General features: G+C 40.9%; 1 protein-coding gene across 2 annotated transcripts in view; it reads left to right on the top strand.

Annotated features, from left to right (window-relative positions):
• cdh17 (cadherin 17, LI cadherin (liver-intestine)) overlaps nucleotides 1-16,530 on the top strand; it is a 97,086-nt gene that overhangs the window by 28,297 nt on the left and 52,259 nt on the right. For both annotated transcript variants that reach the window (XM_080194413.1, XM_080194414.1), the window contains exons 5-7: nucleotides 2,287-2,425; nucleotides 7,962-8,120; nucleotides 11,479-11,669. In XM_080194413.1, coding sequence (XP_080050539.1) covers nucleotides 2,287-2,425; nucleotides 7,962-8,120; nucleotides 11,479-11,669 — 489 coding nt within the window. The remainder of the gene's footprint in view (nucleotides 1-2,286; nucleotides 2,426-7,961; nucleotides 8,121-11,478; nucleotides 11,670-16,530) is intronic.

Below are 16,530 nucleotides of genomic sequence, written 5' to 3'. Positions count from 1 at the left end.
GAAGATACCTTTTCCCCTTGGTGGATGGATCAATGACCAGAGGGCATAGATTTAAGGTAAGGCACAGGAGATAGGGGATGTGAGGAAAAACCTCTTCACCCAAAGGGTGGTGTGAGTCTGGAACTCACTGCCTGAAAGGGTATGTTAAGAGGCAGAGAGCCTGTTAACATACAAGAAGTATTTAGATGTGCTGCTGCGATGCCAAGACATATAAGGCCATTGGCCAAGTGCTGGAAAATGGAGTTAGAGTAGTTGGCTGACTAAAGGACCTTAATGTGTTCTGTACAGCTCTATAACTCTGACCTCTGGCATGACCCCTAAGGCCTGTGAATTAATGAGATGATTCCGGGAAATCCAATGATATCGAGTGAAGATTATACAAAAAAAACAACAGTGCCACTCATGGCAAGCTTCGTTTTTTTACAAAGGCGTTTTACACATCTGTTTAAACCATAGAAGATCTAAAACATGGAAAATTGTCTTTATAATTCATTGTAAAGGGCATTGTGATAGTTGTGTCAGTGATTATGCAGAATGCAATGCTGAAATTTAAATGCAGGGCATTTTTTTTCAAATTAAAAATTTAGAACTTTGTGTAGCTGCAAGCAACACTTAAGAGAAACAAAAGAGAGGATGCCATTTAGAATTAAAACTTTGAACTCATCCTGACAATAGACCTTTGCTTCAGATGGGAAGTTGCAGTGTCATTTTTTTGAGTGTTAGATTATAATGCAAAATTAACGCCTGTGCAACTAATAATATCAGTTGAGATTATATTGAGGCAGTAATTAGCCGTATGAAAACTGAAGTTTTCAACTGTAATAATAAAATAGACATGGGAATTTAGATAGTACCTAATTAAACATTTGTAAATATTTTGCCCAACCAATTATGATTTGGAGTGCAGTAAATGTCATTACGTATAGAGCAAACATGCAGGTGCAGCAAGACGCTATGAAGGCACATGGTAAATTGGCCAACATTGCAAGAGGACTTGAGTGCTGGAGCAAGGATGTTTTACTGCAATTGTACAAGGCCTTGGTGAGACCACACTTGGAGTACTGTGAGTGCAGTTTTGCTCTTCGTCTAAGAAAATATATACTTATCATGGAGACAGTGCCGTGAAAGTTCACTAGACTGATTCCAGGGTTGGCTGGATTGTTGAATGAGGAAAGATTGGGTTAACTAGGCGTATATTCACTGGAGTTTGGAAGAAGAATGAGAGGGTATCTCGTTAAAATGTATAAAATTCTGACAGGTCTAGACTGACTTGGTGGGGAGAGGGGGCGAGAGTAGTGGTGGTGGTGTCTATGGCAGAAGTCTACATTAAAGGGTCGAGGTCTCTGGATATGGGGTAGGCCAGAAGATCCCACAGTGCATCTTGCAGATAATACACACTGCAGCCATTTTATATGGCTGGTAGAAGGTATAAAGTAGTGGATGGGGTGTCAGTCATGTAGTCATTTTGTTCTGGATGATGTTGAGCTTCTTGGGTGTTATTGGAGCATTCCATCAAACTCCTGACTTGTGCCTTGTAGATGGTGGTAAAGCTTTGGGGAGTCAGGAGGTGAGTTACTCTGCTCAGAATTCCTAATATCTGAGCCTCTTGTAGCCACGGTATGTATATATTTGGCTGTTCAGTTTCTGTTCGATGGTAACCCCCACAATATTGATAACGGGGGATTCCGCAATGTTAATACTATTGAATATCAAGGGGAGATGATTAGATTCTCTCGTGTTGGAGTTGATAATTGTCTGGCATTTGGTGACCTGAATGTTACTTGCCCCTTATCAGCCCAATTCTGAATATTGTATAGATCTTAATGCTGATGGACATAAAGTCCTTCAGTACCTGAGGAGTTGTGAATGATGCTGAACATTATGCAATCAACAAAAATCTCAGCTTCTGGCCATCTGATGGAGGGAAGGTCATTGATGAAGCAGCTGAAGGCAGTTGGGCCAGGGTCAGTTCTCCCAGACTCCTGTAAGGATATCTCAGTGCTGAGGTGATCAGTTTTGAACAATCACAGTCATCTTCCTTTAGGCTGTGTGTATATATTTATAGTTAAAACTTTAAAAGGGAACTAGCAGCTGGAAAACATGTTCTGATATATAGAATTGTAAAGACTGTGGTCCTAGATATTGTAGATAAAGGGCAGGAGAGTGAACAGCTTTCCAAGGCACTTAGTGCTGGAGTGACAGATTTGAACTTTATGCTTTAATAAATTGGTAAATAGAAGGATTTAACTTTGTTAATCATTGTTGTCTTTGGTTTCTTTGTTTTAGATAGTGGGCGTAAATGAAAATGATGAGACAGTTGAAGGACCTGAATTTGTGAATGTTAAAGTTGGCGATGTAAATGACAATGAACCTATCTTCACACAAGAAGAATATATCGGAGTTGTACGCCAGAATTCCAGGCCTGGTATGTAACAGGTTGATAACTTATGGTACAGTCATAAATCCTGATAAAGCGACTCTGTTGAGAGAGGTGGGGCAGCAAACCACAGATCCAGTTCTGAACGATGAGGTAAGGTCATTGGTACCCAGCAAAAAAAATCCATTTTTGAGCAGCTTTGAAGGCAAGTCATACTTAATATCATAACTGCACTCAGATTGGAGCCAATGAGGATCATTTATCCTTTCCGGAATCAATTAACTTCTGCTGCAGGATGAACTGGATCTTTTGTGAGACTTCTGAGAGTTACAGAGTTGTACTCAGGCATAGTGGTGGGAATTATAAGAGACTTGTATATAAATTTGGTAACCCCCTACATGGTGATAATGGGGGAAATATTTAATGGTAATGCCATTGAATATCAAGAGGGATATTCATGCCTCGGGGGTGCAAGGCATGCCCAATTGATGGGGCTGCTGGTGTCACAGGAGGGTGGAGGGGGCATGTGGGGGAGTGGTGGAGGTGAAGAAAACCCAAACCCCATCAAACCTCCCCCATAAGAAACATTTAGTTGAATCTTGCTGGGGCGATCCACCACAGTCGCACTCAGGAACTGATTGGAATATTGATCCCAATGTTTTTATTTAAAGAGGTAGTAAAGATAATGGTGTTGGGACATTTCCTTGGATGGAATGTTCATTTTTTTATTTGATTGGTCATTTGTTATCAGCTCTAGAACTTTAAAATGTACATAAATCGCAGATGTCTAATTGCTTGTGACTGCTTTATCAGTATCAGACAGTGACAAATCACGATGTGATTGACATGATTATGACATATTTTACTTTGTAATGGTTCTGTACATTCAGCATTTTCAAATGCTTCAATTCAGTTGTTTACTGGCCTGAAAGTAGAATCTGCAATGAATCTGGCAAGACTTCTTTCAAAGTAACATCAATGTATTATAAAAGAAAGGTGAGCAAACTGCAGCCAAAATCTTTTCATGGTGTAGCTTAATAATTTAGAAATAGTATCGTCGAATAATTGCAGCACAGAAGCAGACCATTCAGCCCAACAGACTGTGCCAGTTGTCTGTAAGAGTTATTTAGCTATTTGATGTCCCCGGCCTTTTCTCTGTAGCCCTGCAATTATCTCTTTGGATAATTACCCAATTCCCTTTTAAATGTCACACAATTGAATCTTCCTCCACCACACTCTTAGGCAGTGCATTCCTGATCTTAGCCACTCACTATGTAAAAAACATTTCCCAGGTATATTTACCAATCACCTTACAACAGTGTGCACTGTTTTATGATGCTTCTGCCAACAGGGACATCTTCCTCTTCTGTCCACATCCTCATGATTTTGAAAAGCTCTATTAAATCTCATTTTAAACCTTACTCTAAAGAGCACAGCCCAGCTTTGTCAATTTATCTTCATAACTGAAATCTCTTATCACTGAAACCAATTTCATTAATCTTTCTAAATTCTCTCCATTGCCTTCACATTCTCCCTAAAGTGTGGTGCCCATAATTGGACACAATACTCCAGTATTCACAACAACTTCCCTGCTTTTGTACTTCCATGCCTCGATTTATAAATTCCAGGGCCTGTATGCCTGTATCACTTTCTCAACCTGTCCAGTCATCTTTAACAAATTATGAATATATAGCCTTGTGTCCTTCTGCTCCTGCAGCCCATTTAGGTCATGGCCTTTACTTTATATTGCCTTAACTTGGCCTTCCAACCAAAATGTCTCACTTCACACTTCTTTGCATTAAATTTCATCTGCCATGTTTCTGTCTGTTCTGCCAAACTAGCCTTGTCCTCTTGAAGTCTAGCACTATCACTATCCTTCTCACAGTTCGCAATATTTCTATTATTTGCGTCTGAAAAATTTGTGAAATTATGCCCTGTGCACCAAGTCCAGGTCACTAATAAAGATTAAGAAAAGCAATGGTCCGAATACCTACCCCCACAACCGGGAAATCCCACTATAACTATCCTCCAGTCTGATAAAGAACCATTCACCACTGCTGTATGTTTTCTGTCATTCAGCCAACTTTGTATCTGTGCTGCCTTCTATCCGTAGGCTTTAACTTTGCTCATTAGTCTGTTATGTGGAGTTTCATCAAATGCTTTTTCAGAATCTATGGCTGGAATTTTCCGACTGTTCACGCCCTGCCTCTGCTGCAAGTGAGGACAGAGAATTTGACAATCAGCCAAATCTCCATTCATTGCAGCAGCATTGAAGAATCCCACTGGCATGAATGGCTGGATTCTGGCCTCTATATATATAAGTAACAAGACCAAATGATCATGATCAGCCATCTCTGCTCGTTCATCAAAAAGCAAATCTGTGTTGCTTTCTTTAATTAATTATATTTTGGGCAGTGATTATTAATTTTGCTCTGGAGTATTGTTTCTGAAAGCTTTCTCACCACTGGGGATAAATTGGCTGGCCTGTAGCTGCAGCATTTATCCTTACATCCTTTTATGAACTGAGGTGTAATATTTGCAAATCCCTAGGCAGCTGACATCACCCCTTTATCCCAAGCTATTGAAGATATAAAGATTACTTCAACAATTTTCACCCTTGCTTCCTTTAGCATCTTCAGATGGCTTTTGACCTGGCTTTGATTTCCTCCTAATTAATTTTTAGCCCTTCCAGTGTCTGAATAATCTCCTCTTTCATTATGACTTTATTTTCCTTGGTATAGGCGATTGCAAAGCATTCATTTAATACCTCAACTGTGCTGCCTACTTCGTGGCATAAATGCCTGTTTTTGCCTCTGACAGCTCTACTCCTTTTACCACTAGTTCATTGTTTATAAGCTGATAGAAGACTTTTGGATTCCCTTTTATTTTTGTCATCTTATACTCTTATTTCATTTCCCACTTCCACTCAGAACGTTCTATATTTAACCTTATTCTCACTTGCATCTATACACAATATTCCAGCTGAGGTCTAACTGGTGTCCTAAATAAGTTCAGCGTAACCTCCCTGCTTTTGTAATCCAGTGAGAAACAAAGAAGCAGGTCATTTCTCCATATATTTACAACAAGCTGAAGGCTCATTGAATACACTCAGTCGGGGAATGGTACCTCTGTGTTGTTCTGAGATTTTCTTTTTATCATTACTTAAGATTTGGGTATCATTGACTAAGTCAGCATCTATTGCCCATCCCGAATTGCCCTTGAGAAAGTGATGGTGAGTCACATTGATGTCACAGCTCCAGGGACCTGAGTTCAATTCAGGCCTTGGGTGACTGTCTATGTGGAGTTTGAATATTCTCCCCATGTCAACCATTTTTAATCTCTGTACTCCATGTGGTCTAGATACTCCCAGAATACTGCTAGGAAAGGCTATTGACCTAGTCAGTGAAGAAATGGTGCTAAATTTCCATGTCAAGATGGTGTGTAGCTTGGAGAGGAACTTGTAGTTCGTGGTGTTCCCATCCATTTGCTATCTTTAGCTTTCTAAGTAGTAGAAGTCGTGGTTCGGATGGTGCTGTTGAAGGAGTCATGGTGTAGTGCTGTGGTGCATCTTGTAAGTGGTTTACTTTGCTACCATTATGCTTTTTCCCTGGAGCGTAGGAGGCTTGGGGGTAATCTTATAGAGGTCTATAAAATAACGAGGGGCATAGATCAGCTAGGTAGTCAATATCTTTTCCCAAAGGTAGGGGAGTCTAAAACTACAGGGCATAGGTTTAAGGTGAGAGGGGAGAGATATGAAAAGGTCCAGAGGGGCAATTTTTTCTCACAAATGGTGATGAGTATCTGGAACAAGCTGCCAGATGTAGCAGTAGAGGTGGGGACAATTTTGCCTTTTAAAAAGCGTTTACACAATTACATGGGTAAGATGGGTTTAGAGGGATATGGGCCAAATGCGGGCAATTGGGACTAGCTTAGGGGTTAGAAAAAAGGGGCACATGGTTAAGTTGGGCTGAAAAGCCTGTTTCCATGCTGTAAACCTCTATGACCCTATGACTCTATGTAACGGTGCTGGATGGAGTGAATGCTGAAGGTGGTGGATGGATGTGGTGCCAAATTAATGTGCTGCTTTACCCTGAATCGTGTCATATTTCTTGTGTGTTGTTGGAGCTGCATTTGTTCAGACAGGTGGAGATTATAGCATCACATTCCTGACTTGTGCCTTGTAGATGATGAACTAGCTTTGGGGGAATCAGGAGGTGTGTTATGTTGGCACACAACACCAAGCCTCTGACCTACTCTTGCAGCCACAGAATTTTAACGACTGGTTCAGTTCTTTACCTGGTCAGTAGTAACCCCAACTGAACTGAAAGCTGCCACACTTCAAACCTCCACTTTCTCTCCTTGAACGTGTTATTGCTTCCCAAATCTGTGACTGGTTTTAGCTGAGTAAGCCCATTCACAACCTCAGTGTTGAATTTGATCCTGAGTTGCAAAGAACTTGTCCATATTATAATCAAGATTCCACCCCAGGAATGCCCTACGACTCCAACTTTCCCTTAGCTCATCTGCTGCTGAAATCTTGGTTATAATCTGTTTTTAATCTCTAGATTTGAATATTCCAATCTGCTCCTGGCTGGCCTTTCATCTTCCAACTTTATAAACTTGTGCCCATAAAAATCTTTTCTGCACATATCTTAACCTCATCTAAATCACCTATCAACCTTTTAATTGCTGACCTTCACTGTCTCCCTGTCCGACAACACCTCAATTTTAAGAGCCTTTTCACTGTTTTCAAATTCCTGCATTGTTCCCCTCTTCCCTGCCTGTGTAGCCTCATCAGCCCCAAAACTTCCAAGGTTCCAAAACTCCCCTCTAATTGCATCCCTAATTTTAATCACTCCACCATTTCTGGCTGTGCTCTAAATAGAAACATAGAAGATAGGAGCAGGAGGAGGCCATTTTGCCCTTCGAGCCTGCTCTGCCATTCATTACTATCATGTTTGATCATCCAACTCAATAGCCTAGTCTTGCTTTCTCCCCATAACCTTTGATCCCATTTGCTGCAAGTGCTATATCCAGCCGCCTCTTGAATACATTCAATGTTTTGGCATCAACTACTTCCTGTGGTAATGAATTCTTCCAGCTGCCTAGGTCCTAAGCTCTGGAATTCCCCTTTTAAATCTTTTCACATATCTTTCTCTTTTAAGATATTCTTAAAAACTACTTCTTCTGTCAAGCTTTTGGACATGTTTCCTGATTTCTCCTTCTATGTCTTGTTGCCAGAAATGTTTTTTTCCCCCCATGCTGAGCAGTTTGGGACATTTTTGCTACACTAAGTGTTGGCTGTACTAGATAGTTGCATGATAAGGAAGAAAGTAAGCACAACAGTGAGATTAGACTGTGGGCTGGCTTTACAAATGCCTTGTGGAGCCACAACGATTGGTAATGTTCACCAACATATTGCAAGCCTCATGCCCACCATATTCCATTCAGAATCTCACATGATGAATGGCCACTTGGGTGAGCAAGCTCATCAGCATCTCTGAAGCTGTCCAAGGTGAAGCTTTCAAAGGGCGTGGGGAAGTAACATTTATAAAATTTTAAAAAATGTTTTTTCTATTTACAGGAAAGTCTTTCATGCGTGTAAGTGCCATGGATTTGGATGACCCTGAAACCCCTAATGGTAAAATTAGGTACAGCATCTCACAACAGGTCCCAATCAGTCATGGTGCAGTGTATTTCCAGATTGATAATGTAACTGGAGCGATTTCCACAACTGAAAGCGGTATGTTGACCATAAGATAAAGCATTTCTTCTATTAACATCGCAATTTGAACATAGGACACCTCTCTATTTCATTATTTTGAGAATCCATCTTTATACTTAAATGTAGGCAGTTCTAAAATAGGCCCTGATATCAGAATATATCTACCACTGTCATTTAAATATGAATGTTATTAAAGTATAAGAACATAAAGAACATAAGAACATAAGAAATAGGAGCAGGAGTAGGCCATCTAGCCCTTCGAGCCTGCCCCGCCATTCAATAAGATCATGGCTGATCTGTCGTGGCTCAGTTCCACATTCCTGCCCTCTCCCCATAACACTTAATCCCCTCTCTTATCAAAAACCCATCAACCCGCATCTTAAAAATATTTAGCGAGGCAGCCTCCACTACTTCAACGGGCAGAGAATTCCAGAGATTCACCACCCTTTGAGTGAAGAAGTTCCTCCTCAACTCCGTTCTAAACCACCCCCCCTTTATCTTGAGGCTGTGCCCCCTAGTCCTACTGTCCTTTCTGAGCGGGAAAAGTCTCTCCACCTCTATCCTATCCATCCCATTCATCATCTTATACGTCTCAATGAGATCTCCCCTCATTCTTCTAAACTCTAACAAGTACAAGCCTAGTTTATTCAGCCTCTCCTCATAGCTCAAACCCCTCAACTCCGGTATCAGCCTAGAAAACCTCCTCTGCACTCCCTCCAAGGCCAAAATATCCTTGTGTAAGTACGGCGACCAAAACTGCACACAGTACTCCAGTTGCGGCCTCACCAATGCCCTGTACAGCCGCAGCAAGACCTCTCTACTTTTATATTCAATCCCCCTCGCTATGAAGGCCAGCATCCCATTAGCCTTCCTGGCCACCTGCTGCACCCGCAGGCTGGGTTTTTGCGACTCATGCACAAGGACCCCGAGGTCCCTCTGCACCGTCGCCTGCTGCAGTTTTTCGCCACGTAAGTAATAATCCTTCCTACCATTATTCCTACCAAAGTGGACCACCTCGCACTTGCCAACATTAAATTCCATTTGCCAGTTCCTGGCCCATTCGCCCAGCCTATCTAGATCCTTCTGTAGACTCTCCACACCCTCCGCACAATTTGCCTTTCCACCAATTTTGGTGTCATCAGCAAATTTCGACACCCTACACTCGGTTCCCTCCTCCAGATCATCTATATAAATGGTAAAAAGCTGAGGCCCCAGCACCGACCCCTGGGGCACTCCACTAGTCACCATCCGCCAATCCGAATAGCACCCATTGACCCCCCACTCTCTGCCTCCTATTTGACAGCCAATCCTCTATCCACGCTAACACCCTATCCTCTATCCACGCTAAACAAGTATCATATTAGTTAAATAAAGTCATGTTAAACAACATGTGTACAGTGCAATTAATGAATGCTATGGCCCTGATTTTATTGGCAAGGCTGTCTGAAGCTCGTAAGTTTGCACCCGAGGCTGATGGGGAATGTCATTCTGCGAACCTCACCTGCCCTGATTTCAGGATGGCTGTGCCAGTAAAATCAGGGCCTATGTGTTATGATCTGGTTGATGTTATAGTTGGATGGGAAGATCCCAGAATGGAACCCTAGCTCAAAAGACCACAACTTTTACCCCTTTATTAAATGTGGAAGAAGAGTCACATGACCGTTAATTAGTTTTAGCACCAGAAAAAAACATTTATTAACATGAAAAACTGGATGATAAAATAATGCCCTTCTACCTTCCCCTCCGCCCCCTTCAGGTCAAGAAATCCATAGAAGTTTTAAGATTAACATGGATGACATTTGAAATTACAATGATCTCTTTTACACCCAAAGTGCTTTCTTAAAACACGCAGATTGGCTGAGGTCAGACGCACACTCCATTCAGAATCCAATTTATCCTCAGAATCCCTCAGATGATTGTCACATGAGGGTTTCCAAACACCACTTCCAAAGCATGCTTTAAACTCTTCTCACAAAGGAATACTTTCATTCAGCAGTTTGCATTCTAAAATCCACTCCGCTTCCTGCCCTGAACCTCAGCTCCTATGTATCCCACCTCTCCTTAGAAGATCTGAGTGCTGCTTGTCATGTTATGTGGTGTGAGTGTTGTAGTTCCACAGCAGTCAATGTTTTTTATTGTCTGTAACTTATTTTCTGTTTAATTGTCAAAGTGTGCTATTTCATTCTCTAGCTCTGTCACAGACACTCACCCATGCATTTTCACACAATGAATTTGTCCAAAGTAGTTGCAGCATTACAACAACATTAAATCATTAACTTAAGGTTCAGTAGCGGAGCAGGCAATGTGGAGACAAACTGTTACATTGATTTCCCACAATAAATGATTAATTTTATGGTCAAAATTTGTGATATCTTTTCAAAATCTTTCTGTAACATTATGCATTAACCAATGTCAAAAAAAAATTAACACAAATTGTGGAAGAATTTTTTTGGACAGTTTAAGGCCGCATGGTGGCACAGTGGTTAGCACTGCTGTCTCACAGCGCCAGGGTTCCAGGTTCAATTCTCATCCTTGGGTCACTGTCTGTACGTTCTCCTTGCTCTGGTTTCCTCCCACAGTCCAAAGATGTGCAGGTTAGATTGACTGGACATGCTAAATTGACCCTAATATCAGGGGGTTAGTAGGGTAAATGTGTGCGGTTGCAGGAATAGGGTCTGGGTGGGATTGTGGTTGGTACAGATGGGCTGAATGGCCTCCTTCTGTACTGTAAGGATTCTATGAGTTTGCTTCTTATGGCTACTTAGCAATTAAATCAAACTGCTTTTCGTTGATTCATACATAACTAAGTTCTCCTCCAAGTCATATGATTGCCTTGGCTTGGAACTATAACCCTGTTCCTTCACTGTCGTGGGATCAAAATCCTGGACCACTGTCCCTAACTGCACATTGATGTACCTGCGCCACATGGATTGCAGAGGTTCAAAGAGGCAATTGCCACCACCTTTTGATTTGATTTGATTTATTATTGTCAGATGTATTTGTATATAATGCTGACCTAGCTAGTGATTCCCATGTCCCATGAAAGAATATAAAAATTAATTGTAGATCAATTGTACATTAAGATTATCATTAAATAAACATTTGTAAGGGTGTAGAATCATACACTATTTAGATATTGAGAGCATTTTTATCATTAAAAGTGGATTTTATAAAGCCTTTATAACAAAGCTTCCACCAAACATTTTAAGTTTATTTGCAAAAGCACAATAAATTATTGTGCCACTTGCACATTAACGGTGAGGAAAAGATCCAGTTGTATTCTTTGATTCCATTGAAAGAAAAGTTTATTGCCAACTGGTTTTCCCTAAAGATGGCATGGAGTGTAATGTTTTATTGAAAATGTATTTATCTGCAGGGTATAACTCACTTGATCCTCTAAATGAAGATGCCTACCAGCTAATAGTTCATGCTAAAGATTTGGCTCCCTTGTCTCTGGGCAGTAACACAAAAGTGAAGATTACTGTAAAAGAGAATCTATGGAAGTCACCTGGTGAAATAAAACTTATGGAGAATTCTACAGATCCTCATCCCAAGATAATCACACGGGTAAGACTTTCAAAGTAATGAGAATAACGGAATTGTTTTGTATCTATTGTCTCTTGGTCCATCCTAGGTCTCCACCCCTTTTTGAAGACTGTTATGCCCCTGTGCTGAAGCATTATGCCATGCAATATTAAATATATTAAATGTATTTAGTATTGGTCAATATTAAAACTGAAATCCATTACTGAAAAGACAATGGTGCCTAATGGCACATGCCGTTATTTATGTGCAAATCAGTCAACAACCTGAGGTGAGGAGTTGTCACAAGGTGCCTTACAAACATTGCACCATCCACTCAACCTCCCTGTTATTTTCTTGACACTTCTGCATTAAAAATGAATTAACCATAAAACTCACTACAGAATGTTTTCTACCAACACCAGCACAAATGCCCTTTAATCAACGTGATAACTGTTGATGACTGCCAATCAACATCCTTTGCTCAAAAAGGAAATAATTGTCAGCTTTGATTTGATTTATTATTGTCACATGTATTACTATTCAGTGAAAAGTATTGTTTTTTGTGTACTATACAGAAAAAACATACCATTCATAGAGTACATAGGGGAGAAGGAAAGGAGAGGGTGTAAAATATAGTGTTACAGTCATGGCTTGGGTGCAGAGAAAGATCAACTTACCACAAGGTAGGTCCATTCAAAAGACTGACGGCAGCAGGGAAGAAGCTGTCCTTGAGTTGGTTGGCACTCAGACTTTAGACTTTTGTATCTTTTTCCTGATGGAAGAAGGTTAAAGAGAGAATATCATTGCTTAAGAATTTTTTCCCATTGTTCACAAAGATCCTGATCACTCATTGTGTACCATTATCAGCTTCTAATTATAGCAACCCTGGAGACTAGGTTTGTTCAAACCATATAAGTGCACAAAGAATCTGAACTACCAGGCATGCTGTGAGATGCCCTGCTCCACCAGAACCTAGGCCTTAGTTTACATTGCTTTTGCTTGCTAGGCACTGACATTCCACAGGATTTCACGTCTGCAAACATCATCCCAACCATTTGCATTGTTTCCCTGGAGAAGCTGCCAACTTTGCAATGGGACACTGGAGAACACTTGCAGAATTTCAATTCTATCGTTTTCTAGTTGTGCCTGTCTGAGAATCAGGTCCATGGGTTCAAACCCCTTAAAAGGCATGAGTGTTACAACACAGAAACACTCCATTTGGCCCAACAACTGGACAGGTACATGGGTAGGAAAGGTTTAGAGGGATATAGGCCAAAAGTAGGAAACCTGGTCGGCATGGGTGAGTTGGGCCAAAAGGTCTGTTTCCGTGCTGTACATCTCTATGACTCTCTCTCTAATTCCATGTTGGCCTTTTCTCCCCACAAGAGTAAAGAGTCTGAAATAGATTTACCCATCTCTTCCTGTATCACTTCACTCCCTTTTCATTCATCAACTTATCTAATCTGATATGGAATATTGTTTTAGTTTTTCAATTGATCACTAAGCCTGAAAGTGAATTCCACAGCCTCAAGACTGTGTAAAGGAATGTCTCTTGCCCTTTGCCCTGCATCTCTTATTTCTAACATTATGTCTGTGAGCCCCCATTCTAAGATCTCACGACTACTGAAAACAATCTTTTATCTGCAGAGCTTCCTCCTTCTCATAATTAAACATTCCGACTATATCATTTGCAATCTGTGTTGTTCCAGTGGCAACAGCCTCTATTTTTCAATTCTGCCTTTATATTTGTATTCCTTACACCAGACAGAATCCCATTGAATCTGCATTGCACCTTCTCTAAAGCCTCAATATCCTTTCTTTAGTGTGACTCCTGACAAGATGAATAAAACACTGAAATCTTATGATTTTATATAGAATTACCTCTTGGCTTATATATTCTATACTTCATTAAATAAATTTAGGGGATTGTTTTAACTTGAATGGAAAGTAAATTCAGATATGGCATTAAATGGGCAGCTACTTTGATTCTATCAGTTTCCTGATGGATGGGTTGAATTTAAAAAGAATCATAATGGAAAGTGGGCATATTGGCTAGACCAACATTTATCACCCATCCCTAATTGTCCTTGGGAAGGTGGAGGTGAGCTGCCTTCTTGAACTGCTGCAGTCCATGGGGTGTAGGTGCACCCACGGTGCAGTTAGGATGGGAGTTCGAGGATTTTGACCCAGCGACAGTGAAGGAAAAGAGGTAATTTCCAAGTCAGGATGGTGAGTAGCTTGGAGGGTAACATCAAGGTAGTGATGTTCCTTTTATCTCCTGCCCTTGACATGCTAGATAGTAATGGTTGTGAGTTTGGAAGGTGCTGCTGAAGGAGCCTCGGTGAGTTCCTGCAGTGCATCTTGTAGATGGTACACACTGCTGCCACTGTGAGTTTGTGATGGAGGGAGTGAATGTTTGCAGATGGGATGCCAATCAAGTGACTGCTTTGTCCTGGATGGTGTCAAGCTCCTTGAGTGTTGTTGCAGCTACACATATTCAGGCAAGAGGAAAGTATCCCGTCACACTCCTGAATTGTGCCTTGTAGGTAGTGGGCAGGCTTTGGAAAGTCAGGAGGTGAGTTACTAACCACAGAATTTCAAGCTTCAGATCTGCACTGGTAGCCACAGTATTTATGTAGCTGATCCTGTTCAATTTCTGGTGAATGGTAACCCTCAGGATGATGATAGTGGGGAATTCAGTGATGGTAGTGACATTGAATGTCAAGAGGTGATGGTTAGATCCTCTTTTGTTCGAGATAGTCATTGCCTGGCAATTTGCAGGAGTTGCAACTTGTCAGCCCAAGCTTAGATATTATTGAGGTCTTATTGCATTTGGATGTGGACTACTTTTTAATTATTAACCCTGTGGAATTCTACTCATTTAAAAAAAAATCACATCATCTGTTGAAGGTAATGCCTGGTGAATTTGACTGCGAAATGATCAGTGTTCCACAGCACAAGCCTACTTCTGTTCACAGTATAGCTATAACTGTTACTGTCCGAACCAAAATTTATCATTTCACAGATCCATGCTGTCATTGAGCTATCACTTCTTTAGATTATTGCTCCCTCTTATAAATATTTCCTTTGAAAACACTACTTTCTGCCCTCTTTGGAATACTCCAGGAGATCTCTCTTTATAATAAAGCTGCAAAATTTCTCCTTTGGGAAAAATATGGTAACTTTGGGAGTAATATCATTGGATTTGGAGTGGGGTGCGGGGAAGGTATAAGGTGGTGCTTTTATGAGGCTGCTTACGAAGAAGGCTTCAGCCCTATTTCACAGATGCACTGTCTAATTCTCCGGCCATTCACGCCAGTGGCATTCTCTGGTTCCACCGGCAGCGCACCTCTGCCCATTTCCTGCTGGCATAGTGTGACGTCAGTGGGAACTCCCATTGACAGTAGCGGTACCAGAGAATCCTGCCAATAGCAAACAAAATGCCAACATCCCACAGCGGGAAACATGCGGCTGGGAGAACTTCTTCCGTAATCTGGAACTAAAAGTCTAATGATGATCATGAAGTCATTGTGTAAAAAAACCATCTAGTTCACTAATGTCCTTTAGGAAAGGAAATCTAGTCCAGCCTGCATGTGACTACAGACTGCTAGCAATGTGGTTGATTCTTAAATGCCCTCTGAAATGGCCTAGCAAGCCAGTCAATTCAATGACAAATAGGGATGGACAATAAATGCTGGCCCAGCTAGCGATGCCCACACCTCATGAATGAATAAAAATCAAAATTATATGCAGTCATTTAAATGTCACACTTACTTAGGAGGTATGAAGGCTGAAAGGTAACATTTTAAAATTCCATTGCCATAGATCTGGACATTTATTAAAGGGAAATTGGAATTGAAATGATCTAAAAGCTCCTTTGTTTTGGTTCAAAAAACAAAGAACCGGGCAGCACAGGAACAGGTCCTTTGGCCCATCAAGCCTACCCCAACACATGACGCTTTTCTGAACTGAAGACCTTTTCCCTTTGTGTCCCTCTATTCTCCATCTATTCATGTAAGTATTAAGATGACTCTTAAACCTTGCAATTGTGTCTGCTTCTACCGCCTCCTCTGGCAATGCATTCCAGGCACTTAACACTCTGTGTAAAAAAAACTTGCTTCTCACATCACTTTTAAACTTTTCCCCTTTTACCTTAAACCCATGTCCCATAGTAATTAAGATTTCTACCCTGGGAAAAAGACTCTGACTATCCATTCTATCCATGCCTTTCATAATTTTGTAAACTTCATTAATCTTTATCAAAGTATATCTAAAATGCATCAGAGGACAATGTACATTTCAAAGATATAGCTTTTAAAAAACAAAAAAATGCATTGTCAGTAAAAGAGTCCTTTTATGTTTTGGTTTCTGATTTAATTTGTGATTCCCATATTTTAGATAATTAGAACTATTTTCAAGTATCATTACACCATTCAAATACTGATAGGAAGATTAGTCTTTGATTAGCCTTTGTCTCTTCTATTGGAAAAGAATTGTACTGATCTGTACAGTGTCGGGGTATCAGAAAAGCTCTATTTTGCTTAGGCTGTTGGGTGCTGAGGTGGGCTGGTTGAAATGCTTGCTTTGGTTTACTGAGACTTTGTCCCAGGTGTGATGATAAATATTAGGTCATCTCTCTCTCCACCCCTCACATACTGTCACTTCCATGGAGGCAAGGAGTGTGCAAGAAGGGTTGAAGATGGCTAAAGAACCTGAAGAGGTTAAGATATAGATGCTCTCATAAACATTTTATAGGTGGCCAAATGGACAGTCTAGTGAAGTGGCAGGAGGAAACACCAGTAGTCGGGGGACCAGCTGGGATCCCTATGGACAGCCCCCTGCAATTGGCAGGAGGAGGTGCCCATGATTTGGATGTAAGGTAGGGATGTGTGGTATGGTAACC

The sequence above is a fragment of the Carcharhinus amblyrhynchos genome, chromosome 8 (assembly GCF_965287045.1).
Source record: "Carcharhinus amblyrhynchos chromosome 8, sCarAmb.v2.hapA, whole genome shotgun sequence".
Lineage (NCBI taxonomy): Eukaryota > Metazoa > Chordata > Chondrichthyes > Carcharhiniformes > Carcharhinidae > Carcharhinus > Carcharhinus amblyrhynchos.
Note: the sequence above shows the minus strand (reverse complement) of the source record. Positions and strands in the feature narration are given on the sequence as shown.